Consider the following 26,247-nt stretch of genomic DNA (forward strand, 5'->3'; position numbering starts at 1 on the left):
TGTCTGAATGATGCAGGGGTACAACCTGAGTCATCACTGCAGCTCTATGGCTCGTCCCCAAAATGATTCTGGCCGATCAGGTTCTTCCTCAAGTTCCCACAAGACCCAACACCCCAGAACCCTGAGGAGAAAAGGCTGAGTAGGGAAATGGAGAAAGAGTGGTGCCTCGCCTCTATCTCCATCTGAGGGGGTCCTGAGGGGGGGGTGGGGATAGGGGTGGATGCAGTGGCCAAGCCTGGCATCAAAGCACCTGGCACAGTCACCCCTGCACCCCCAACAACGGACAGCAGGTAATCTCTCTCCTGGCCCCTTCCCAGCATCAGACTAGCTGATGTCCTCAATTCCAGGGAACTGGGAACAACTCTGGTGTGGCTTTCACCGTCAGGCAGTGAGTGGCAGAGACCCGCCACATTCAACATGAAGACCATCTGCTCCCTGTCATGTGACACGGCCTCACTCGGCTTCGCAGCAGCGGCCGGCCGGCTGCCCGGGCACTGACAGCAGAGTGAATGTGGAGTCGTGCGTCAGGAGCCGGTGTGGAGCCAGGCACTCACGGGACAGAGGTCTGAGGACAAGGGGCACAGGAGCAGCGATGGGCTGGAGCAGGAAGGACCAAATGCACAGCCATGGGCGGGCTCCCGCTACAGCCTCCCCTCTCCTTACCAATGTCCACAATGGCCATAAGAAAAAAGTATCACCCTGGGTGACCACCAGTGGGCCAGCAGCTTTCCGGAAGTCTTGATGCCCGCAGGCCCAATGAAAGCCTCCACACCAGAATCACCCACTCCTCCAAATAGGTCCATCCCTCCCTGAACCACTTTCCTGTAGCTCCAGTGGTTGGTAAAAACCACGGGCTTTATTCCTAGACCCCCCCCCCTCCCCCAAAGAGCTGGAGAAACAACACATCTTCCACTGACCAGAGACAACAGCAGCTATGAAGGTCTTTGCGCGGCATATTTAAATCCCAAGCGGAATTGGGGATGCTGATTATTTGCCTCCACAACCACATGCCCCCCAGTGAAAGGCACTGATGATAGAACAAACTACCCAGGTGCAGGCCAGCTGCTTCCTTCCAAAGGAGAAGAGACTCTATTCCAATTTGAAATTAACCTGAGGCTTTGCAGTGCTATGAAACATGGAATACCTGCATGTAACCTACTTCAGTCACCTCCCTGCCAACTAGAAACTCTGACAGCCTTTTAGCCCTAAGACATTCCATACATTTTAAGGGATTCAGCTTGCAGGGAACTTAACAAAGGCATGGGATTAGCTGTGTCAAAAACCCTAAATTCCTGCAATGCCTTTGTAAGAGGGGTGAGCAGTTACCTTTGACCTCAAAGATGTTTTACTTACATCCTCTTCTTCCCTAAACCAGCAGAAAACTAGTCTTCCAGTATTACTAGCAAGAGACTCTGTCAACATGTCTGAATGATATGAATGCACCATGCCCTCTTTTTTTAATTATTATTTTTTCATGTGTCTCTGAAGCTTTTAGGAAGTCATTAGGCAACTGCAAACTAGCTGTATCGCAGATGAAAGTGCAAGTCTGCACAAAGAAATAAAAGGAAAAGATTGCATCGTCAGAGACTGACTTGGATCAGCAAGATTTGTCTGGATGTGCCAGGAAAAAATGTTTTTTGACATTCTGTGATTCTGCAGCCATTTAACAATTATGGAGGCTGTTACCAACCACGACACCTTGCAGCTACAGCCAAGTCCTGCAAGGAGAGTGTGCCTGAATGACGGGCCCAGGTGACTCGGCCATACTCATGAACAAGAGCCCACTCTCCATCCCTCAGGTCCGGCGGCTTCATTAAGATTCTCTCCTGGCAGGCGGGGAACAAGCAGCACGCAGAGCTGATAATAACAGAGTTCTCTGGAAGTGGCCAGGAGGACTGGTGAGACAGTGTGAGGCTGGTATTTGTGCAAGAATTGATTTAAGAGATGACTTTAAGATGATTTCATGCCACTAACTTCTCAGCTGGTGACAGTATTGGCATTTAAATTGGTACTTTCCAAGAAAGTAGTGGCAAGTCCCGAATGGCAACTGCCATCAGCTGGGAGGGGCACGGGGAATCACCAAGAGGGGCTTGGCGGGGTTTCTGGTAGATGCCATCTGGGTCTTCCTGTCACCACCAGTATAGGGCCAGAGGGACACCAGTGGGGGATGTGTGCCAGGAAGTCATGATGACACTTTATAGAAATTAGGAGTTTTAGTGACTTCAGAAATGAAAGGCTTCTTTCCTCCAAGAAGATACTAAATTGAAGTTTTTCCCTAGGCTTGAGGATGCTTTACCATCATAGATTGGACTTAACTTCTCCCCTAACCCGAGTATGGGGTCTCCTGTCCCAGCTCAAAGGGAGGGTTTTGTGGTAAAGCATGTGGCTGGCAAAGGCTGTGGACCAGGCAGTCACAGTATTTCTGAAACAGAACAGTCCACCTTTGTTCACTCATACACCCCGTGAGAAAGCAGACCCTCCCGAGTATGGTCCAGTCCACCCTCACTACTGTAGCAGCCCAGGGAGCCACATCAAAACCCTCTGGCAGCCCCAGAGATGCTCAGGCATCCCTGGAGAAGGGAGAAGATGAGAAAGCAGAGTGACCCTTCCTTTGCAAACCTGCTCTCATGTTGCAGATGAAGAAACTGAGGCTGCAAGCAGGGAAATGGGTAGCCAGTGCCAGAGCCAGGATCTAAACCGGAAGCAGGACGCTGCACTGCCAACACCGGGCCAGCTAACATTTACCAAGCACTTCCTGTGCGCCAGCTGCTGTTTGAAGCGTTTTCAGGGATTTAGCTCCTTTAATCCTCATTAAAAAGCCATGGGATTTATGAGGAAACTGATACTAAGAATCTTGCCTGGTTCCCACAGCTCACATGTGACAGAGACAAGCCCTACCACTCTGCACCCCGCTTCCTGCCCACCTGCAGGATACCTTAAGGGAAAGGTACACACGAGGTATATAGACTTATCGGGTAATGTCAGCACCTGTGGCTGAAACATCATCTGCTCACAACCAGAGAAAAGTTACCATATTTCATTAAATCCAAGTCCCCACCAACTACAAGGCATGCCACTATTTTATGCACAACTAAGAAAGAAGAAAACTCAGCCAATTAAACCAGAACGCCATGTTTTCTTACCTTATATTGATTGTAAAAGGCATCTCGATTCCAGGGACCCGAAAATGTGAAGAGATGCAAGTCTGACAATTAAAGAAATACTGGAAGCTTCAGAATGAGTGAGATGCGACAAACATGACAGAGGCAGGGTGGAGATGGGCTCACTGAGGGCAGGGAGCATTCTCATGCTAAATCTGATTTTTCAAGAAAACATCACTCTGAGTTTCATGTGCAAGCTCCCCATTTAAAAACTTTGACAATTAATTGGTGTTTTTAGTGCCTGTGCAGGACTAACAAAAGTTGACTACAGCCCCGTCTGCCTGGAAGCCCCAGTGGGGTGCTGTCAGATTTCTCCTAGTAGTTCTGGATGGCAGGGGCTTTAGGCCTGAGCTTAGTCTCCAGCACCTTCCACCCAAGGCTTTAAAGGCACAGCACTCTCATAGGCCTCCATATGCACCACCTGGCATCCAGGGCTCTTTCTTTCATGATGGAAGTAGCCAGATCCAGGCGCCAGGTGACATAAGTCAGACTACATAGAGCTGACTTTAATATATATATATGCGTGTGTGTATACAGCTCTAAAATCAGCTCTCTGTAGCCTGACTTATACACACACACACACACACACACACACACACACACACATATATTTTTCTCTGTTATAAGTGACTGTTTCCAGGCTTTCAAACCACTCCTGCTCTATTGACACACTTGGTCCTGTTCCAGGACCTCCCTGCTATAAGGGGAGGGGTGAAACAGACTACAAAGAAATACCCTAAGTGGATGTGGGAAGAACCCACATGGCCCAGCAACACCTCCGGGGAGTCCAGGGTGACAGCCCGGTCCCGTGCAGCTGCCAGTCACTGGACACAGCATCTTCTCAATATGTACCCAGTGTGCTGGGCTGTTAGTGTCAGGAACCCATGTACGTGACCTCACTTGGAAATAGGGCCTTTGTATATATAATCAAGGTTAAGAGGAGGCTACACAGGATGAAGGTGGACCCTTATGCATAATGAGTGTCCTTTTAAGAGGGACACTGGGGGCCTCCCTGGTGGCACAGCGATTGAGCGCTGGGCTGCGAAGCTGCCCGCGGCCTCTGCAGCGCCGGTTCGATCCCCCACCGGCCAGCGAGGGTCCCACATGGCGTCAGACCTCTCCTGCCATGCCCGCTGCTCCCCTCAGCAGTGAATCTCAGTCTGCCTGTTCTGTTCCCCGCTCTGGCTCTGGTGAATTCTCTCACCCTTCGGCGCTTCTGCCTGTACCCAGTGCTTGTATAAATAAATAAATAAATCTTTAAAAAAAAAAAAAAAGGGAGGGACACTGGGACATCGGGACGGATGCTCAGGGAGAATGAGCATCCACAGTGCAGCTATAATCCAAAGAAGCAAGGCCTGCAGCAGTGAAGCAACTAAGGTCCTCCCCTGCAGGCTCCAGAGAACTCAGCCCTGCATGCATCCTGCTTTCCAACCTCTAGCTTCCAGAACTGTGAGAGAATACACTTCTGCTGTTAGAAGTCAAGGGTTGGTGCTATTTTGTTACAGCAGAGCAAGGAAACTAATCTACCCAAGAGGCCTTCTGAGCACTCTGATTTCTCTTCCTAGAGGGAAACTGCCAGAATCTTCCAGCAGCCACCAGGGCCTCTTCAACAAGTTTGCATAAGGTCAAATTCATACTGTGTATCCTGACAAGCTGAAAATGTCCACATGTAGCTGCCCAGGGCCTAGCTGGAAATTTATGTCATGATCCCAGCTCTGCACTGAATGTCTCTCCTCACCATTGGCACAGGGAACAAACAGCACATCTGGGGGTGGGTGGGGAGATCTGGAAGATGCTACTTTTCCAATTTCTAGACCTAAAACTTCGGAGGCTGCAGAAAGAGGTGCTGATTTCAGGTCAGCACAGTGAAGGCAGAGACTGAAGAACACTGTTCAAGCCATGAAACAAAATACCATCATCAAAATCCACTTAGCTGTTTAATTGTGCGGGGCTCCAGCAGAGCTGGGAACAAGCCGATGGCGGCCATTCCAGCGGGTGGGAGCCAAGTACAGGTCCATTAAGACAGACGTCCTCAACTGGAGCAGAAGAACTACTTCCAAACTTCCCTCCTTGCAACCCCAAGACCTTGCTGGCTCATCTCAGACTCTCAAATATTTGTTTCCTTCCCCTGTTGCACCGGCTTCGTGTCTGGCTGGCTTCCTGGAGCTCCAAGTTAAAGAAAATTTCACAAGGGTTCATGACTGTGTTCAAGATTCTCTCAAGTGAAAAGAAGATATTCAGAGCAAAGGAAGGTGTTTCTATGACGTAAGCTCTCAAAATGAGAGCAAGAGAGGGGTTGGAGAAGGGAATGTGTAGTGTGGAGGCGGGATAAGAGGCATGCAGGAAAGGCACGTTTAGAGTGGCATGGCCTAAGAATGTTCCAGAGGACTTGGGTTTGAGGATGACATTAGTTAGTGATTATTGAGAGAATGAGGTCAGCACTTAGCAAATACTTAATCCACACCAGGCACCCAGCTCTCACCCTTGCGTACGTGAGCTCATGCTCTGTGGTCAGCAAGGCCTACCTTCGCCCTGTGTGCACAAGGAAACAGTGCCTACAGCTTGACCTCTGCTCATCAACACACCATCTTTATTTTATACATCTCCCTTGAGGAGATGTATGAGGAAATTTTACAGATGAGGAAATAGGTACAGAATATGGTAAAAATGGCACCCGGGCCTCGTGTTGTAAAGGGAGGCTGTGGTTATAGAACCCAGTACTGTTTGTCTCCAAAGCTCCATTCTTGACCTCAGGGTTTATGTTCTCCCATCTGAGAGGAAAGAAAGTCAGCCAAGCGGAAGGGCATGCCCAGAAATACGCGAGACATTTAAAAACAAATACACAAAATACACAGAATGACTACGTCAAAGAAAAGCAACACGAACTCACGCAGGCCCTGGATTTCTTCCGCACAACCGGCGCCGCAAAGGAAGCCAGGTTTCACGCTGAGGTGTTTAATGGACATGGTGTTAAGCCGCAATATTCTCTAGACTCGTATAAGTGCCACTTTGGTTTCCTGAAGCTCCATTTTTTCAGAAGGCTTTTGAAATTCAGCACTCCACAATGACTTACCAGAACCAACACCTGGTGGAACGGACATCTCATCCATGACAAAGCGGTGTGCCCGAGCAAAAAAGGAGGGCATGACCCTCCCAGGGAGGCTGGGTGATGTGGGAGGGGGCAGTGAGGTGCATAAAGAAAGTCGAGCCAGTCCAAGAATCCCTAGTGGCTTAATTAGTATCCCTGGGAAGTAAGTGTATGCGTCTCCTAGGGCTGCCATAACAAACTACCTTTAAGCAACAATATATTTGCTTACATTTTGGAAGCCGGAATCTGCGATTAAGGGTCTGCAGGACTAAGTCCCCCTGCCTCTCCCCCAGAGTCTGGGCAGAGTCCTGGCCTGCCTCTCTTCAAGGTGGCAGCTGCAGCTGCTGGCTTTCCTTGGCTTGCAGCTGCATCATTCCAATCTCTGCCCCATTATCACATGGCCTTCTTCCCTCATCCTTCATACAGGCCCCAGTCATATGGATTAAGGGCCCATCAACACAGGTATCTTAACTAATTGCATCTGCAATTAACCCCGCTTCCAAATAAGGTCATATTCTGGGGCACTTGGACATATCCTTGGGGGAGGGGAGACAAGGGACACAATTCACCCCATAACAATAAGATTCCTACTTTCAAACTGTTAAAGGCAAAAACGGAAGCAGGATGTCTGCGAATGTCATCCTGTTACACAGCTGTGGGACAGCTGTCGCTTGGCTGGATCTGTTTGCTAGGGTTGTTGTAACAAAATACCACAATTGAGTGGCTTCAGCAACTGAAATGTATTATCTCAGAGCTCTGGAGGCCAGACACTTGAAATCACAGAGTCCACAGGGTTGGCTCCTTCTGGGGTTTGGGAGGAAGGAGGTGCTCCAGGTCTGTCTCCTGGGCTTACAGACGGCCATCTTCTCTAGAGTCCTCACACTGTCTTCCCTCTGTGTATGTCTGGGTCCAAACCTTATATAAGGGCGTGGTCATTTTGGAGTAGGGCCAATCCTAGTGACCTCATTTTAATGAACTTGCTGACTTCTGTAAGGCCCCTATTGCCAAATAAGGTGACATTCTGAAATACTGGGGGTTAGGATTTCAACACATGTATCTGGGGAGGGTGAACAAGTCACCCCATGATGATGGCATTGAGCCAATTTTGCTTTCTACACAGCTGAAGAGGAGAATCAAGCCCCCTGTGGCTGCCTCCCACAACTCTCTTATCTAGGTCACAATGTCAGCACTCACCACTCCCTTCTCCAAGACAGAGCAGCCTGAGAGGAAGAAAGAAAGGCTATCATCCACTGGAAACTTCCTGATTTCCCGAGGCCCTGTGCATGGAAGCCAACCATTAGCTGCCTTGGGAAATAGCTGCTTGGTAAGGATAATAGGTTTGGTAAGGATAATAACTCAAAATCCAGACTTCTCCTCCCTCATCCCTGCTTACCCTATGGCACCAGATTTAAGCTAAAACAGTACCTGTGGCGCCACCTACAGGCAAAAGACAAGAAAAGGGAGAAAAGGAATGAATTTCTGCCACTGCTTTCCTCCCTTTTTAGGTGATCATTATTTCAAACTTGTCCTCTCAACCTTATCTCACGGATTTCTGCCATCACACTAGAGCAATTAGAAGGTGTGCTCAAGGAGTAGGTGGGTACAGTGAAAGCAAATAACACTCAAAATCCCATTTTGCACCTAGTTTTCTGTCTCTGGATGAGGAGAGTCATTAAAATGTATGATTTGACAAGGGTTTGAATCTATCCCCATACCCACAACTCCCTCCCTAAGACACACACACACACACACACACACACACTCAGGGCCCCGGCAACTTTAAAATTCTACACATGCCTGGTCAAAGATATTGATCAATAATATCATTTTTCAAAGACGACAATGAGCCACCTTGACAAGACTCTCAAGCATGCAAGATCTTTCCCTAATTTGAATAGGACACAGAGAGAGTGCTACTGAAACCCGACACCAAGCTGGAAAAAAATCTTAAAGCTCTGATTCCAGGTCACTGGAGGGTTCTGGAAACTAGGATTGCCAGTTTCTTGATTACACCAAGTGGCAGTAATTGAACTGCAGTCTCTTAGAAGAAAACTTTTCAGAGACACACAGGACTAAAATCCATTTTAGAAATCATTTCTGTAGAAAAACGTGACAGATGTTTTTGTTTTCTTTTTAAGCAGGTTAGTGGTGACTGCAGTATGATCCCATTCAGCGTTCAGAGTAATGCAAACACGTGTAGAAAGATAGAAGGACCCAGCAGTGGTGTCTGATGGGGTCAGGTTATGGGGATTGTGGTGTGGGCCAGTGGGCATGCTTCAGCTATGCTCTCTGTGGCTCCTCTCCGTGTGTAGACATAACAGTGCCCCCTCACAAGACTTGGGATCATCTTATGAGTGAATAAAAAAGAAAACTCCAGAGCAGGTGCATCCCAAAGAGGCGCACCACTGCCCTCGCCATAACCAAGCTTCATGGAGGGCCCACATTTTTCTATTTCTGTTACTTTTATTACAAAAAAAAATATTTGTTTAATATGATGGTTTAGGGTGGCCCACTAACCAAGAACAGAAATGCACTCAAATTATCCTCAAACGAGTGTCCGCTCTTAAAACTCTAAGGAAGAGGGTCTCGAGATCCACCAGGCAGGAAATTTAATGACTCATTCCAGCTGGAATTTATTCTAGTGTGTTAGTAACGATTTCATAAAGTCAGACATACCACTAATAAATGGGGGTGGGAGAACACTCAGCCTTACTGGATAATTTAAAAAAATAGAAATTAAAATATAATACCACGTTCAACTATGAACCAGCAACATCTTTTTTCTAAGATACTACCTAAAGCTACCAAGAGTACAATAAATCCTCCCACGTTGCCAGTGAGAAAGCAAGTTGGGGCAGAACATGTGGCAAGTATATATAGAAAAGCTCCTGCCCCCTGATCCAGTACTTTCATTTCCCAGAATGTAGCCCAAGACAATTTCTCAGAGGAGGGGACAGTCATGTCCACGCTACATTGACAACAGCAGATTCTATTTCTAACAGCAAAAAACTGGAAACAAATGTAAATGCCAAAACATGAGTAAATAAAATATATTATGCCAAGTAGAATGGGCTATTTACCTAAGCATTAAAAATTATAAAAAGAAATATGAAAAAACATGGAAAAATGTTGAAATGTTAAAATACACATATATATAAAATTGTACACCCACAATGAGTACAACCAGGAAAAGCCTAAATGAACACCTCCGGATGCCAAGAGCGGTTCTGACAGAGTGTGGGTTCTTTGTGTGATATTGTTTCCCTCTTCCCTGTCCCCCATTTTTATGATATGTAATTTTATTACTTTTATGATTAATAAACTTTCTTCCTGTCTCATGAAAACCTTTCCCCCATCGTGGATACAGACTAGCTTGTGGATACAGACGAGCAGCTCATTACCTCATATCCCACCTCGACCTTTCCTGGCTCTTTTCTCCCCCTATGCAACGGGCAGAATTCTCTTTTTTCTAGTGTATTATCTTCTAAAGGCCAGAGCCACTTCACAGGGCACCTGAGGCCATCACCTCTCGCAGGTGAGAACGAGGGCCCCTTCACCTCTCCTCCGCCTGAATATCAAGTTGTTCTGCAGAATCAAAGAAAGGGCTTTTTTTTTTTGCTTCCCACCAAGACACAGGCGCTGTTCTCTTCCCTTGAAGGAGGCGGCATGGATTTGAAACAGGCCCCTCTTGGAAGCCTCTGGAAAGATGATGGGGCTGATACGATGGACACTCAGCCCCACCCAACTGGGCTCTGTCACCCCATTGGGGTCACTTCCTTACCTGGCATGGGCCATCTTGTTCAGCCAAGGTGAAATAGCCAGAGACTTAAACACCCAACAAAAGAACATGACTAAGTCACAGTGCACGTACTTCATGAACCTACAGGCCACCTCACTAGACAACGACGATGAATATGAAATAAGGTAACATGATCAGGGGCCACTAACGTGAAGGAGAAAAGAGCAGGTCACCCAATCGCACGTGCCTGTACAGTCGTTTCTGCAGACAGACCAATAATAGTGCTTCCAAGTCACTTACTACATGCAGCACTGCGCCGTGGGCTATATATAGATTAAAATTCACAACATCGTGAGGCATGAGAAGCTTTATTATTCTTGTTTTGGCTAGGAGAGACTAGGACACCAGGCATGAGGGAGTTCAAGAATTGTTATTTAGTGCGCCCAGTGCCTAAGGTTTAGGACATCCTGGGAACCTCCCTAAGATCACAGTATGGGTGCTGGGAGGGTGGAGAAGACGTGGGATTTGGACATAGTCTTTCTGCAGAGCTCATGTCCCCAAGTCCTCCTCTGGCGGGGAATAGGTAAAAAATTTAAAATGAAAGTAGGATAGGTTTCATAAAAGGAACTTCTTTTTCTTCCCTTCACTGTATAAGTTTTCCAGAATTCTTCTCTTTTGTAATTGAAACACCAAAAAAAAGAACAACAGGAAAATGGGTTTCTTATGCATCTGTCTGTATGTATGGTTTTTAAAATTATGTTTTGATCAAGGGATTAAGCCAATGCTAATGACGGTTCCATTACACTTGAGGGTTAAGGGCAGGAAATGAGGAGGAAAAAATGGAGACTAGCCAAGTTAAGCCTGTTCCAAACCAAACCAAACAGCTCCAGGCAGCTGTCTGCACCACCTTTGTTGTTGTTGTTGTTGTTGTTGTTATTATTATTATATACTCTCCACAATCTTTCTAGTTTGCACATGAATTCTGAAATCACGGAAGTAGATTGAGAGAGGACACAGCATGTCACAGAATATACCAGTAAATAGCACACAGCTGCTCTTCACAAAGCTGGGAATAAAACTGCAGTCTCAAGTCCCAATCCTGCATTCTTTCACAAACTTATCCTTTGCTGACAGTCCCAGCTCAGCTAAAGCCAATCTGCATTGACTAGGGTTCAAATACACACCATATTCTAAAAATGGCCATCCACATATTTGTAGCATGTTTAAAAATGCTCAAAACTGCACAGAATAGAGAGTTCACACATACTCTCATGTGAAATTCAAATTAAGAACAGTAAATGTCAATATGTTAAATGACAACCGCAGGATAATTTTGAAGCCATGCTAGAAACAGAGGAAGCCAGAAAAAAAGTCACAATTTTTTTTTGATTCTTCAAAAATAATAATGCATAATGTATATGGTCTATTCAAAAAAAAAAAAATCACATCCAACAAAGTAAAATAACCCCCAAGAAGACAAATTCTCAACCAAACCCCTCCCCAACAAACTTCTCCAAAGGGCTGGGCAGGAGCAGGGACACTGGGCCCTTCATGGCGCTGGGGCCGTATGGGAGCAGACAGCCTTCCAAGGGGGCACATCGCAAGGGAAGGGGTCTGGCTCCGAACCCAGGGCTCCTTCCCATGAATCAACAGACTGGGACTCAAATTCCCGTAAGAGTGATGTGAAAAGTTCAAATTATCATCTCTCCTCACTCATTTCCTCAGTTGGCGTCCAGAAGATGAAAAGTCAGCATGCAGAATTCTCCTGCCAGAGAGGCCCCCTGGCCTGGTGCCCAAAGCCCACAGCAGAGCCAGGAACCACGTGGCCTCAGGAAAGTGACCCAGTAGAGGCCTTGGCCCAGCTCTCCACCTGCCAGGGCACCATGGCCAAGCTCACTCTGTGGTGCTACCTACGTTCCAGCGAGCACAAGGAATTGTCCTCCATGGAGCAAAAATCATTATCATTTGACAGCCTGGACGCCCCTCAACTCACACCCCAGGTGCCTCTCTTTGCTCCTAGATTACCACTAACCCAAGTCTCATGCCTATTATACAGGTTGAAGAAGAAGGGCAGAGAGGGACAAAGACACACCCAGGCCTGTCCTGAAGTTGCCCATTTGAAGATGATGACCAGGCCATGCCATGTGGACAGAGAAAAGGGCACATGCAAGCAGAATACAGTTAAGCCTTGAACAACACATGGGTGAGAGATGGTGACAGGCAAAAAACACTGCATATAACCTTTGACTCCCCCAAACTTAACTATAGTCAGCCCTTGATTGCAAGGGGAACTAGTGTCTGGATCCCCCACCATTATACCAAAATGCACAGATGTTCCAGGTCCTTTATAGTGGGCCCGCTGACATTCGCAGGTGGCTGAATCCCTGAATTTGGAATCCATGCAAGCCCAGCTCACCTGCCTGCCACCAGCAGAGTCTGCAGGACCCACCCCGCACCCACACCCCCAGTCCAGGCCCGGTCACTCACGGCACTCCTTCTCGTCACTCTTGTCAAAGCAGTCGGGAAGCCCGTCGCACTGCCAGGCGCCAGGGATGCACCTGCCGTTGCTGCACATGAAGTTGCCAGGAATGTTGCACTCGTTGGTGAAGTTGTTCCCAGGGAGCAGCTGGCTCTCTATGGGAGAGAGAGACAGGGGGTCAGACCGTGAGGCCGTGCCAGCAAGGACCCGAGACTCATGGGTGGAAGGGCTCCTGATCCTCATGGTTGTATAAGGGAGACTTTCGGGTTGGAGCCGTCACTCCTCCGGGCCTGTTTCCTCATCTGTGAAATGGACTGATAATCTGTCCCATCTAGCTCTGGGGATTCTGAGAGGACTAAATGGAGAAATATTGGGAAAGTCCTTATCAGGTGCCTGGCACAAAATAGGTTGGGCTTTTTTTCTTTCTTTCTCCATCAAAAAGATCAGTTGTAAGATCGAAACCTTCTTTCCCGTTCATCAGCAGTGACTAAGAATGGAGGTTCCAGGACCAGTGACCCAATGTTCCCAGCAGTGGGAACCGTCGGCTCTTTGCAGGCGTCTGACCTGTGGCCCTACAAGCACAGACTCCATAACACGGGTCCAGTTGGCAGGAATACTGGGATATGACTTCACTTTAGGAAATAGGAGTCTTGCGCATAAAACTGACCTGCCCGAGGTCGCAAAGAGAGGGCAGGCCAAGCTAGAGCTTATCTCAGATCTTCTAACCTCCAAGAAGGCCCCCAGGTCACTGAACTGCGTGCCAGAAGTTGCTGGAGGTTTAGGACCGAGTCCCAAGGTTTAGATTCAACTCCACTGAATACAGTCAGTAAATGGCGCCACCAACTCAGGCTGGAAAGCTAACAGGCCAAGCCGAGGTTGTGCGGGCAGGGTGTGCTGGATACACCTGCCACTGGACCCTGGGGGCAGATTTTCAAGGGAGCCAGAATCTAACTGGTCTGGGCTAATGGAATCAATGGCTGGGAGACAACGAATATCTCTTTCTTGGGGAGGGCTAAGAGGGGAAGACCAGTCCCTCAGCAAGCACAGCTTCAGGGCCCCCTCCTGAGTTGTCAATAAGTTATTGAACTTATTGAACTGCTTGAAGTCCAATAACTTCAAGCGGTTATAGAATATTTATGACCAGATCCTTAGACAAGGGCCCTACTGATGCAGAGATGAAAGCTAAGACTCCGCCTTTCTGGCTGGAAAGGCAGCAAGTGCACTAAAGATTCCATTTCCATGCAACAAGAGGGTGTTTCCCAGGCGAGGAGAGGGAAGGCAGGGTCCATGATCCCCTTCCGCAAGCTTTGCTGGGGAGAAGCTTCTCTCGCTCTGAACATTCAGGGCCCCAACATTACATCTTTCATGCACTGTCCCTTATATGTGCGCCTCTTCTCACTGGAATGTCCCTCAGCATGTGGATCACCTAGTATCTCCCTGCACACCCTTTAGCACAGACTTTTTATGTTGCGCTCCCTCTCTGAGATTCCCTGGCTTCTCCAAGCAGAAATGAGCACTTTCTCTGCAGCACAGCCTGGGTACCTCTGGGCAATACTGAAAATATTTTGCAGCAACCAAATGGAAAGGGCCCAGCACAAGGCCAGCACAAGTGGGATCACATCAACCCAGTGCCATGGTGTTCCTTGCAGACCCACTCCCCATTGTACTGAATTAATAATGTCTGCGCATGTCTCCCTACTGAAAATGAGCTTTCAGAGTTCACTGGGAAAATTCTAAGAGAATCCAGAGAGGCCTCAGTCTGTCCCACTACCCATATCGGCACCCTATAAATGCCCCTTGTCCCAGTGCCATTCCATCACCCTGCAAACGTGCTCGTGACCACTGCTCCAGCCACAACTCCAGCCCAGGTCACTACTGCCTCTTACTGAGATTACAGCCACAGTCCCCCAATGTGGCCTTCCCATATCCCGAGTCCCTCCTGTGGCCAGTGAGACCTCACTACACGATCATGACTCTTCCTTTCTTTACAAAGTCACTGAATGGCTCCCCATTACTCTTAGGATAAAGTTGAAATTCACGGCATTAAAAAAGGGCTCCAGGTAAAAGGTGGCATTTGTGGGAGACACAGATAGATACACGAAAAGGGAAAGTAAGTCCTCCCTCTTATCTACCAGTGAATCTCTTGCTTTTCTCAGGCCTAGAGAACAGTGTCGGCAAACACCACGCAGGAGGCTCAGTCCATGAGCAGGAGGCAATGGGATAAAAAGGCACACAGCTCTGGCTACGAGGACCCACAAATGTGCTATGCCCCTTTCTACCCGTTTTCCTACTAAGTCGGACACCCCAGGTCATGGGACTGTCCACTGAGCCCAGATGCAGTACCAGAATCCCTCCCAAGACCACCACCCCTGAGAACATGAAACCTACCCCCATCCCTGGGGAGAGCAGATGCCATAGGGGGGATGACAGGCGTCCAGGACAATAGTCAGGTGCTGGATCCCTGCCAGACACAAAAGGCTGAATCCAGAAAACACACACATTCCAGTGAGCCCCACCAGCAAGCAGGCAACTCTCCAGGGCTCCAAGAAAGGAGCTGTCACTCTGTTTGGTTTGGAAATCACTCACACGTGCTTTTGTAGCGCCAGCTCCTCCAAGGCGAGCCCCCTGGAAAAGTCACTACAACTGTGAAATCTTGTTCTGATAAACAGATTTCCGGAGCCAGAAAATTGGCCAGATTAGATTCCAAGGAGCTGGCTCTGCGAGTCAGCAGGCAGGCGGCACATGGTCCTGACGGATGAAAGGGTGTGAGGCAGAGACTAAACACCACGTCTGCTGCACGCAGGTGGTCCCGCCAGCCGCGGGCTCCAAGTGCTTTTCCGGCAGGACCGGGGTCCCTGGGGCCTGGTGAATGACAACACAGAGGCACCAGCTCTGAGTTCTACTGAGCAATTCCTCCACCATTGAATAGGGAGGTTAGGAGATGGGTACAGGTAGTCAATTAGGATCAGGGAGCTCCAAGCCCATTTATCAATATGAATAAGAATCGGTGGGAAACAGGGAGGTTCCCCAAGTCCAGGTATCCTAAACCCACCTATCACACCAAACGAGAAACAAATGATGGGAATCTGGGCACCCCGGCCCCCAACACAGTAAAAAGTGGAATGTTCAGAACATGCACAGTAACACAAATCCAAAGCAATGAACCAAAGCCCGTCTCGGGAAGGCAGGCCAGGTAATGTGGGAAACCTCAGAGGGCCCTGGTAACCTAGGAGGCCCTGTGGGCCCCAGTCAATCCATGAGAGATACAACTTGGAAACATCCAAAACCAAGCCCCTACCCCTTGCCAACTATACCCATATAAGCACCTACTTCTTGCTCCCTCAGAGGCTCCCCACTCGAGACCCTTCTCTGCTAGAGAGCTTTCCTGTCCTGCCTCTTATCTACCAGTAAATCTTTTGCTTTTCTGTATAACTCTGGTTTCAATGTTGAATTATTTCCCTGCCAAAGACAAGAAGAACCAAGAGAGAGAGCTCGCCTGGTGTCCTCAGCTCCAGGCCTGCTCCCAAAACCCCCATTCAGTAGAAGAGGTCACAGAGCCTCAGGGAAGTGACAATAGTGTCAAACTCAAAAGCCCAAGGAGTAACCAAAGCAGAGAGGTTAAATCCTGTTGATTTTATCTTCAAAAATCTTCCTCAAACCCACCAACTGTGTCTCACCAAACTGGCAGTGGCCATTCCCGGCTGCCCTCGCCAATCCACTGGTTCTCAAAAGGGGGCACTTGTGCCCTCCAGGGGATCTCTGGAGACCACTGGTTATGGCACCTAGTGGCAGAAGCCAGGGATGCTGTCCTACATCCACAATCAACAACACAGAGACTGAAATGGCAACGGGACCGTGGTGGAGACACTCCGACATAAACCAACCTCCTAACACTCGCTTCTCACCACCCCCAGCTCTTTCTCCTCACAGCAGAGGGAGGTTTTTTAATGTCCCTGGTGCCCTTATAATAAATCTGAAACTCCTGTCATGGATGACAAGGCCCAGCAGGACCCAGCCCCTGCCTACCACTGCCACCTCCTTTGCAACCACCTCCTCAAACACAAATGTCCTCCCTGCGGTGGGGCCTCCCGCATGCCGCTTCCTGGCCCTGATGCTTCCACCCTCTTTTCACCCAGTGTTTTGTGTTTGATGGGTTGAGCTCTCACCTGCCTCCCGAACCCCAAATTGTATGGGGAAGCCCTAAACCCTGGTATCTCAGAATATGACTGCATTTGGAGACAGGACCTTTAAAGAAGATTAAGTGAGGGCCGCTCTGGTGGTGCAGGTGGTTAAGCACAGCACTGTGAAGCTGTCCGCAGCCTCTGCAGTGCTGGTTGGATCCCGGCTGGCCGGCAAGGGTCCCACATGACACAGCAGACCTCTCCTGTCTCGCCCACTGCTCTCCTCAGCAGTGTATTTCAGTCAGTCTGCCTGTTCTGCTCCCCACTCTGTCTCTGGTGAATCCTCTTACCCTCCTGCACGTCTGGCCTGTACCCCAGTTCTTGTATGCATGAATAAATAAATCTTAAAAAAATAAGTAAACAAATAAAAAAAAAAAAACAGAAATCTCAGAACACACACACAAAAGAGATTAAGTGAAAATGAGGCTATTCAGGTGAGGCCTAAGCCAGTGTGACTGGTGTCCTTATAAAAGAGATGAAGGTCACACACAGGTACAGAGACACAGGGAGAAGACAGACACCTGCAAGCCAAGGAGAGAGGCTTCAGAAGAAACCGGTGCTGATCACACCCCATGACACACTTCTAAGCATCTGGAACTGCGAGGAAATAAACGTCTGTTGTTTAAGCCATCCAGTCTGTGGCAGTTTGTTTTGGAAGCCCTAGTGAACTAATACATCCGGCTAATCTCATTCACCCTTTGGACCTGGGCTTTTTATCACTTACTCTGAGATCCCTGTTGACACCCAACCTAAAGCAGCCTCCCTTTTTCATCCTGATAGCATCTTGCCTTTTCTCTTATCCCAAGGTGGGCTTGCTGATTTATCTGGGCTCCCCACTAGACGGCATGCTCCCTGAAAGCAGAGCTGTCTCATTCCACTTTGTATCCCTGGCACCTGCTGTTCAGGAGATTTCCCAATAAATACTTGTGTCTGCTCTAAGAAGAAAACCAAGTGCTCGGGTCCCGGTTGATCCCCAGCTCCCATACTCTTCCTTGGAAAGTTCCATCTACTTCTTGCTTCCTCTCCCTAGCAGATGAGTAGAATCTGTACATACGTAGTTAAAATAAGGGACATGGGGATATCTGGATTAGTGCAAGTAAATTACTACCCTGTCGGCTTTAAAAGAGGTTAGAAATCTTTTCAGGCCGACAGCAGAACTTTCTAGTGGCTGAAATATTTAACCCACCTCATTGTCTTGGGACACATTTAGATTCCAAAAAAGACAAGCATTAGCACGAAGTTGGCTAGCTGAGGTTTCTCCTCCTTCCTTTTCTTTTTTTCATTAAGCTGAAAAATGAAAAAGAGTTGCCCATTTTCACTGCAATACATCACTTACTTAAAATAACTACACCATCTGCACCAGGAATGGGGAAAAAAAAAAAGTCCAAGTCCTCCCCCATTGGGCAAAAGCAAACAGCCTGCTGCAACAGCTTCTTCCAAAATTTTTGGCACCCACAAATTTATATTTGATGAGGGGGGCCAAAACAGGGGCAACTGCAAAAAATGCAGACAGCTGCTGCATTCCACTGAACTCTCCTTCTGGAACATGCTGTTAGTAGTGGTGACTGTTCCAGCTGAGAAATGGGAATTGTATTCCACCCTTTGGAGTCCTCCACATTTTCCTCTCTCCCTCTGTTGATCCCCCCATTAGGGATATCCCTGTTCATGATGCAATACAGAACTGACATCTGCAAACCATTCACAGGCCATTACTTACAGATTTCTTCCCATTTGCCTGAGTTTTTATCTTCTGCTTCCTGACATAACAGTTAGCAGGCCCAGTAAACAACAAAGCAAGACACACAAACGTAAGTACAGTTGCCCATCAGCTCAGCATGCCATTTTGGAGATCTCAAATAGATCTTCCCTAAAACCTACCTGGAGAATTAACACACCTCTTCCCACTGCCTCGTGCCAACAACCATCATGTTACGAGGCCACTAAAATCAACCATCTGTTTTCCCTTCGCCTCAATTCTTCAAAAGCACACAGACGTTCCGTGTCCAGGCGCGTGTCTAGTACCAAGTCTTTCAGTAATATGTTTGCAAACATCCCTGGAAAATCCCCAGAGGTCCTTTTGACTCCAGACTGCTCTGCACGGTGGCATCAGTGTGGGCCAGAACCAGAGTCTTCTGTGCCGAGGACTTCCCAGAGCCATCCGGCTCTCATCAGACAGCTTCCTGCTCGAGCTCTGCTCTGGGAATCGTGGATGTCTGAGCCTGGCGTGTGGACATGCCTTTGGCTCCAAGCACCTGAGCTGAGCCAGGACTTCAGCTCTGTCTAGACTCTGCCCCCGCCCTGCCCTGGGACCTCATTCTAGAAGCCCCATCCAGCACTGACCCATCTGTTCCAGGCAGATACACAGCCCAGGAAAGTTAGTGAGAAGGTAGGAAATGACCAAGGGGCTCAGGCCAGCACTGCTAAGCCTTGGCACTCATATCCACACTGTCTGTGCCCCTAAAGGAAGACAATGTGTAATTCTGCTGCAGGAACACTTTGTAGTTGGTAGTCACCTGGGCAGTGAGTGAGCCTAACTGTCCACCCAGCATCTGCACCTCACAGAACTTCTTGTCTTTGCTTCTCCCATGGAGTGCAGAGTAGCAACCGTTACAAAATGATAAATGCTTTGTTTCCTTCTCAAAATGAGTTAGCAAAGAAGGCCAATGGCTAGTGTTAATGAGGCAAGCAAAGAGAAAGTGAAGAGGTCTCAGAAAAGGACAGTTCTTCACCAGGAAATAGCTTTATAAATTATTTTTGTTCTGTATTTATAGCCTCATTAAGGGCCCGAAGCTGTTACTTACATTTTTTAGTTATGCTTCATTGCATTTCATGAGAAAAATTATGTCAGAGCAGCATTAAAGTCTTGGGGATTTGCAGACTTGTCAGAGGCAGTCCTGGCAAGGTCCAAGGTCCACCGCTCTGGGGGCCAGACAGCAACACTGGAGGATGTTAGTCCTCAGGATTCTGACCCCCAAAGGGAAGCACCATGTCCCATCCCACCCCGGTGGTCCCGATCCTTCCTTACATTACTTTTCACAGCCCTGAAGAAATTGATCATTATTGACTTTACACTAGGTAAGATCCAACATCCACTGTTAACATGTGGCAGGAGTTTAGCATCAGTTTCCCTTTACTTCTTTCAATAGCCCTTTTTGCAGATGGGGACAATGGAATGAAGGAAGCAACCTGCTCAAGGTCACCAGCTAGAACAGGAGTCTGCAAATGTCTTCAGGGTCAGTAATAAATATTTTGGCTGTGCAGGCCAGAAGGCCAAGTTAAAGATATTATGATGGTATTGTGTAGATACATAAAATTTAAGATATTATCATAATAATTGAGAATAATATTCTGTAATACAGGCCTGTTGATGAGAAACATGGAGTTATTTTCTGAGGGGGTCAGGCAGGTAGCATTTCACTTGACTAAGGTTCAAAGATAGTGTTCCTGATCAGCAAAATCTACTGCCAAGGTTTAATTCTTTTTTTCTTAGTCATTAAAAGATGTAAAAGCTATACTTAGCTCAGGGACTGGGTGGCTGACTTTGACCCTTAGGCCACAGATTAACAACTCCTGGGCTAGAAGAGACAGGTATACTTAGAAAAACAAAAAACAGCAAAGGCACCAGATACAAAGGCACTTCTTTGTCCCATCACATCACTGTATTCTGAAATGGTCCCAGTGGCTCAGTGGTCCTCCCCCCACCACAAAGGCAGGGAGTCTGGGTGTCCTGTTTCAGTCTGTGTCCCCAGCAACTTGCAAGTGCCAGGTACCACCCCCACCCCCATCCCACCACCAGATACCCTGTAAAATGCCTGCCAACTGAATGAGTAAGGGAATAGAACCTGATGACTCCTAGGGGCCCTGCCAGTTCTGACCTGCAAGTTCTGTGAGTTTATCTAAACCTGACTTGAGCCCACTCATACTTCTGTGCAAAATACAATGGTAGGTGAGCTTGGGTCTGCAGAGTCCTCTGAGCTCCTAGGAGCAGCAGAAGTGAAGGGTTTCTGGATGAACTTCCTTGAGCCCTCCTCACACACCCATGCTCTCACCAAGAGTTGGCCTCCCATCAGGCCTGCAGCAGGACCAAGCCCCAAGTGCCTGCTGTCTTTCAGCTCCAATCAGCAGTAGCAGCAGCCGTCAGGAAGTGAGCATGAGGCAGTGAAGCTAAACTGAAGGATGAGAGCAGGAGAGCTTAATGACCAATTTTATCAGGTTTGCAGATAAGCCAGGCCTATCAACTCCACACTTCAGCACCTCTCAGAAACAGCCTCAGGGTCAAGTAGGACTGTGTTCTGACCCCAAGTTCAAGTCTGCCCCCCTGCCTGTGCCCTGCCCAGGGAGCCTGCAACAGCTACTCACCAGGAAACATTCTCAGCTCACCTCAGATACATGCAGGCACCATGTATGTGACATACCAGACCAAGCCAAGGCACAAGAACAAAAAAGCAAAATGAGCTTCATTTAAGACCACCAAAGACCAGCTCAGGCTAAGGAAGAATTTCTGAAATAAGATGCTAAAAAAAAAAAAAAGCATGGGTAATGAAGTTGGTAATGAAGTTGGTGCAAGGGGTTAAGAAGTCATGTGCAGCCGCTGCGGCATAAGTTCGATCCCTGGCCAGGGATATACCCACATGGCGCAGCAGACCTCTGCTGTCTCCTGGCTGCTCCCCTCAGCAGTGTATTTCAGTCAGTTTACCTATTCTGCTCCCCACTCTGTCTCTGATGAATCCTTTCTCTCTCTCTCTCTCTCTCTCTCTCTCTCTCTCTCACACACACACACACACACACACACACACACACACACACACACCCCTCTGGCCTACATCCCAGCTCTACTATACATAAATAAGTTAAATAAATCTTTAAAAAAGATAAGGCATTAACCTAACTGGAAGACAGTATCTGCTTCCACTATATATATAATCCACAAACGCTCCTATTTAGGATTATTTTAGCAGACTATAAGAAAACTCAGGCAACCCAACAGATATTACCAAGTACTTTCAGCTATGAGAAAAGTTCTGAGGAGTCACTTAATATATACTCAAACTCAGTTGCCACCAAAAGAGAACATGGAAGTTCTCTTTCTTACTGATTAAACTTGCAAAAATTGGAATTCTGATATTCTCCAGTGGGAGAGGATGTGAACCAACAGGAATCACACTGCCCATGTTGGATGCTTCTGAAAGAGCCGCCTGGCAACTCCGAGTGAGGCTGAAGACATTCCTACCCTGTGAACCAGCTAACTCTGTCCCGGTGCATACCCCAGACCTGGGGAAACGTGCAGAAGGTGGCAGCAAGGGAACGTTCACCACAAGATGGCAAGACAAACTAAATGCTCATCAAAAGGAGAGTGGATGAAAAATTGGGGTACACCCACACAATGGAACACCACCCAGAGCTCTGATTTAACAAACTGGGGTGGAGTGAATCAACATGGATACATCTACGGAAAGCTTAGGAAAAATGGCAAATGACAGACAGCACTTATATCAAGACTGAAAAATAGTCTTTTCGGGCCTCCCCGGTGGCGCAGTGGGTTGAGCGCAGCTCTGTGAAGCTGTCCGCAGCCTCCTGGCCGGTGGGCAAGAATCCCACATGGCGAGGCAAACCTCTCCTGTCTCACCCGCTGCTCCCCTCAGCAGTGCTTTCAGTCCGTCTGCCTGTTCTGCTCCCCGCTCTGACTCTGGTGAATCCTCTCACCCTCCTGCGACTCTGGCCTGTTCCCCAGCTCTTGTATAAATAAAAATAAATCTTAAAAAAAAAAATACAGTCTTTTCATGGGTGCACACAGATGTAAGTGGATTTCTGAAAATATTCATCCAGGACAGTGGTGACCTTGTGGATAATAAAGAATGCAAGTAACTTTCACTGTAAGATTCGTTTCTTTAAAACCAAGGCAAGCATGACCAAATATGAGGGATCAGTGGAGCCAGAAGGAAGACACGCTGGGTTTCTCTGGGTTATTCTTGGTGCCTTTTGTCTACCACTTTAAAAATATTTCATTAATGGCATTCACTATAAAGATAAAAATTATGCTATTTGAGAATAATCTATGAAAGACATACGGGGCTGTTTACATGAATATTTTAGCTTCAAACACCCCATCAACTGTGAAAGGATGAGCGATAAAGGGGCAGGTGTCACATGGGGAAAAAGAGCAAATGCAAAGCATTCACCTGGGAGATTCGGTCTATTATGAACTCTTCATTTTTTGAAAGGCAGCCACAGTTGCAGAGTAGAAATGGATTGTGCAGGAAAAAAAAATAAACACAACTCCTAAGATAAATTTACCCACCCAACTTTTGAAGCTGTGACATTCCAAAAATAAAAATAGCCAGGCCTAGCAGAAGGTCAGATATATTTTAAATGCTAACTCCTTGTGAAGTCAGGGTGGGGAGGGCCACTATAAGGCTGTCTTTCTCAGAATAGTTCATGCCATCTGCCTCTTCACCCCTCACCATGGGGCTATAGGCAGCTGAGCAAACAGGGGGATGGGGTGTGGGCAGTTGGGGCAGCAGGGCTGCGATTTGATTCAAATGACTGTAACAAGCTGTGTGACTCTAGTCAAGTGCATTACACTCTCTGAGCTTCCAATCTCCAGTTGTAAAACCGGGGTCACTCCCCTGGCAGAGTTGCTAAGGACAGAGATAGAATAGCTGTACATGTAACGGACATAGGGAAAAAGTAAATAGAAGAGGTGGTGTGTACCTGGGATTCTATAAGAATTGAATTCAGTATTTGTAACTCCCTCCTCCCTTCACACATTCTCTCTGACTCTCCCCAGATTGCTGTTGCTCTCAGTGGTGCTCAGAGGATACTGGTGCCTCTTCTCTCCCTGCCTTCCAGCAATGGTCCACCTGGGCAGGTAGGGCTTGCCTGAGTTCATTGGTCACTTAGGTCCAAACAAGCAGACTTTAGGGACAGACACCAGATTTTAAGAACACAGACAAGGAGCTCGCAGCATAAGCTGCTGTGTGCCTTCCCACACGCGACAGCCTCTGTCCCTTTATTCCTAAGAAATAATTCACCCTCTTGAATCATTCTTAGGGCTCTGAAACAGAGGTCAAGGCATCAATGTGAACCAACCTGCCCCCAAAAAACATGGTTATGAAGCAGGAGAAAAGAGAAAGGCACATGGCATCCACCCCAGGATCTGAGGGAGTTGCTCCACCTCCCTGGGCCTCATTTCCCCAGGTACAAAGTAAGGCAGTAATAGATGTTGTTCTAGTTCTTTCCAACTGTCAACCAGCTCCTTCTTATTTCTGTGGACACACACCCCGTACCACAGCAGGCAGGCAAACACTTATTACTTGCCCATCCTCCATAAGGTCTTTGTCCTTCATTTAAAAATAATGGCCCGGATTTAGGCAGAGCTCTTCCTTCAAAGAACTGAAAGCATCCCTGCAAGGCAGGTACTGAAGGCAGTTCCTCCTTTTTAAGTACAGAGAGAGCAGGACCTAGAGATCAACCAGCCTGTCAAAAGCAGGGCTGGAGCAGCCAGAGAAGCTGGGGTTTCCAGCCCCTGGACAACGCCAGATTCTATTTAGAACTCCCACTGCCCCCTCATCCACACAGGGACGCCTGGCCCATGCTCTCCTCTGACAGGAGAAAATAATGTGCCAAGGGGCGGCCAGCAGACCTGGCTCCTGTCCCCACAGATCCGGGGGCCTCTCTGGTTCACTTGGATTATCCATAATCTTCTATCATGTCTCAGCAAATGAACCATTGTTCGGCTTATCACTTCTGATTAGGAGAGGAACTGTGCCAAGGGAATCAAAAACACGGGCCTGCCACTACCAAGCCAGGCGGGAATATGTATTAGCCAGAGAGTCTTTTTAAATTTTCTTAAGTAGCTTAATCCATTAAACCGGTCCACCCCGTTTTCACAACCTGCTCACGCGGGCATCCTCCCTGGGCGCTGAATGTGACGACGGGCCCTCCATCATGAGGAATTAGCTGACTTCTAGAGTAAATGACGTTTGCACATGCAACAAGTACCCGAGTTGAGCAGTATTTACTGCTGGAGCCCCCAAGTCAGTGTGCAAGTCTGAAGGAGCACAGCTTTCAGAGGGAGTAATTTAGCTTTGCAAGGAACCTGTCAGATTTGCTAAATCAAAGGTCTGAAACTGTGTAGACAAACTTGTTTGGATTTTCCAAACTGGAAAGGGTAGATTATGACAGTGCAAAAAACAAAGCAAATAAAAGAGGGATTTCAGAGTTCTCACTGAGGTCAGTCAGGAGTCCACAAACTATGAATTCTAAATCCACGCTGCTTCCAAGCTCAGGGACTGGGGTAAACCCTCTGTGCCTCAGTTTCCTCCTCTATAAAATGGAGATGGATCAAAAGCAACCCTGACAAGCTCCCTCAGTTCACCAAGGGGCTGTTTCTTCACATAATCACAGGCCTGGAAACATGAGTCTAATTGTGTGTCACTCACACCAGAAAAACTCTTAAGGAAAAAGAAAAAAGTACTAAAAATTCAGAGGACACTTCCAGAATTATCATACATTTTATAAGACAGCACACAGATAGAGGCCATAGATTAGCCAGAGTTCATTTGTTAAAGGTATTATTACCCACTATTAAAGAATTACTGTTATATAAAGACTAGATGTAATGTAGGCACATAATATGTCATTACACAAGACATACCATTATAATGTAGTTACATGATTAATAATTAAAGGAAGGGTGATCTGAAGTGTAAAAGGACCCACCTTGAATGAAATACAATAGAATCCTAGCATCTGAGACAGGAGGTCGGGAGACGGGCTGCTCATTACAGTGTGATTGTTCAGAGCATAGAACGGCCCCACGACGTGGCTTGTCTAGGTTACCCTGTGCTCTCTGCTAACAGGGCACCACGTCAGTGGAAAGAAGTGAAAGGCTTGATGAACGCCAAGACCATAAAGAACCTTCAAACAGATTCAGACCCGATTGCCTGTGGGATCCTCAATCCACTGACACCCAGTAGGTGCAGTTCCCTTTATTGAATCTATGCTCACAAGGTCACCAGTGGCCCCCAAACTTCCTAACTTCTGCATCCAAAGGTTACTTTTCAGTTTTCACCATAAGCACAATTCTGCTGCCTTGGACCAAAGAGACCATCCCCTCCTTCTGAAACTCCATATCCAACCCCCACCCCCCACACACCTTTTGTCCTCAGTCACACTGGAGACTCCTCTTTCTCCAACCATCCCTCACCAGCCTTCAGAGCTCTGCTGGAGTGATAGATACAGTACACCTCCCAGGTACATACAGTACTCCTTCCCCAAAAAGCCACCTCATCGTCCATTAGGCTCCATCTCCAACTCAGCTCTCTTTCCAGTTACCCCATGCTCCACCCACAAATGTACACTTCCATCACCTACTGCCCCAGAAACTTCTATCCCCAACATAAAGCCAGCATGTACAAAACAGAGCTTTGGGTTTTCTTCTAAACCTCTCCTCCTGCATCCATGGGTGTTCCAGTTGGTAGAACCACCAACCACCTTCTCCCTGACCCCACTCCCATCAGTGCTAAACATCTCCCACATCTATCTTTCCTTGCCATCCACCGTAGCACTCACAACCCCAGTACTAATCCTTCTCTTTC

The 26,247-nt window shown here is 47.6% G+C and overlaps 1 protein-coding gene across 3 annotated transcripts in view; it reads right to left on the reverse strand.

Annotated features, from left to right (window-relative positions):
- Positions 1 to 26,247, reverse strand: part of LDLRAD3 (low density lipoprotein receptor class A domain containing 3) — a gene marked incomplete at both ends in the record, with an annotated part of 230,260 nt that overhangs the window by 138,160 nt on the left and 65,853 nt on the right. For 2 of the 3 annotated variants that reach the window (XM_084237405.1, XM_084237404.1), the window contains one exon: positions 12,476 to 12,622. The exons of the other annotated variant lie outside the window; for it this stretch is intronic. In XM_084237405.1, coding sequence (XP_084093531.1) covers positions 12,476 to 12,622 — 147 coding nt within the window. The remainder of the gene's footprint in view (positions 1 to 12,475; positions 12,623 to 26,247) is intronic. 3 annotated transcript variants of the gene reach the window in all.

Source organism: Talpa europaea, assembly GCF_964194135.1.
Source record: "Talpa europaea genome assembly, chromosome: 1".
NCBI classification, from domain to species: Eukaryota; Metazoa; Chordata; class Mammalia; order Eulipotyphla; family Talpidae; genus Talpa; species Talpa europaea.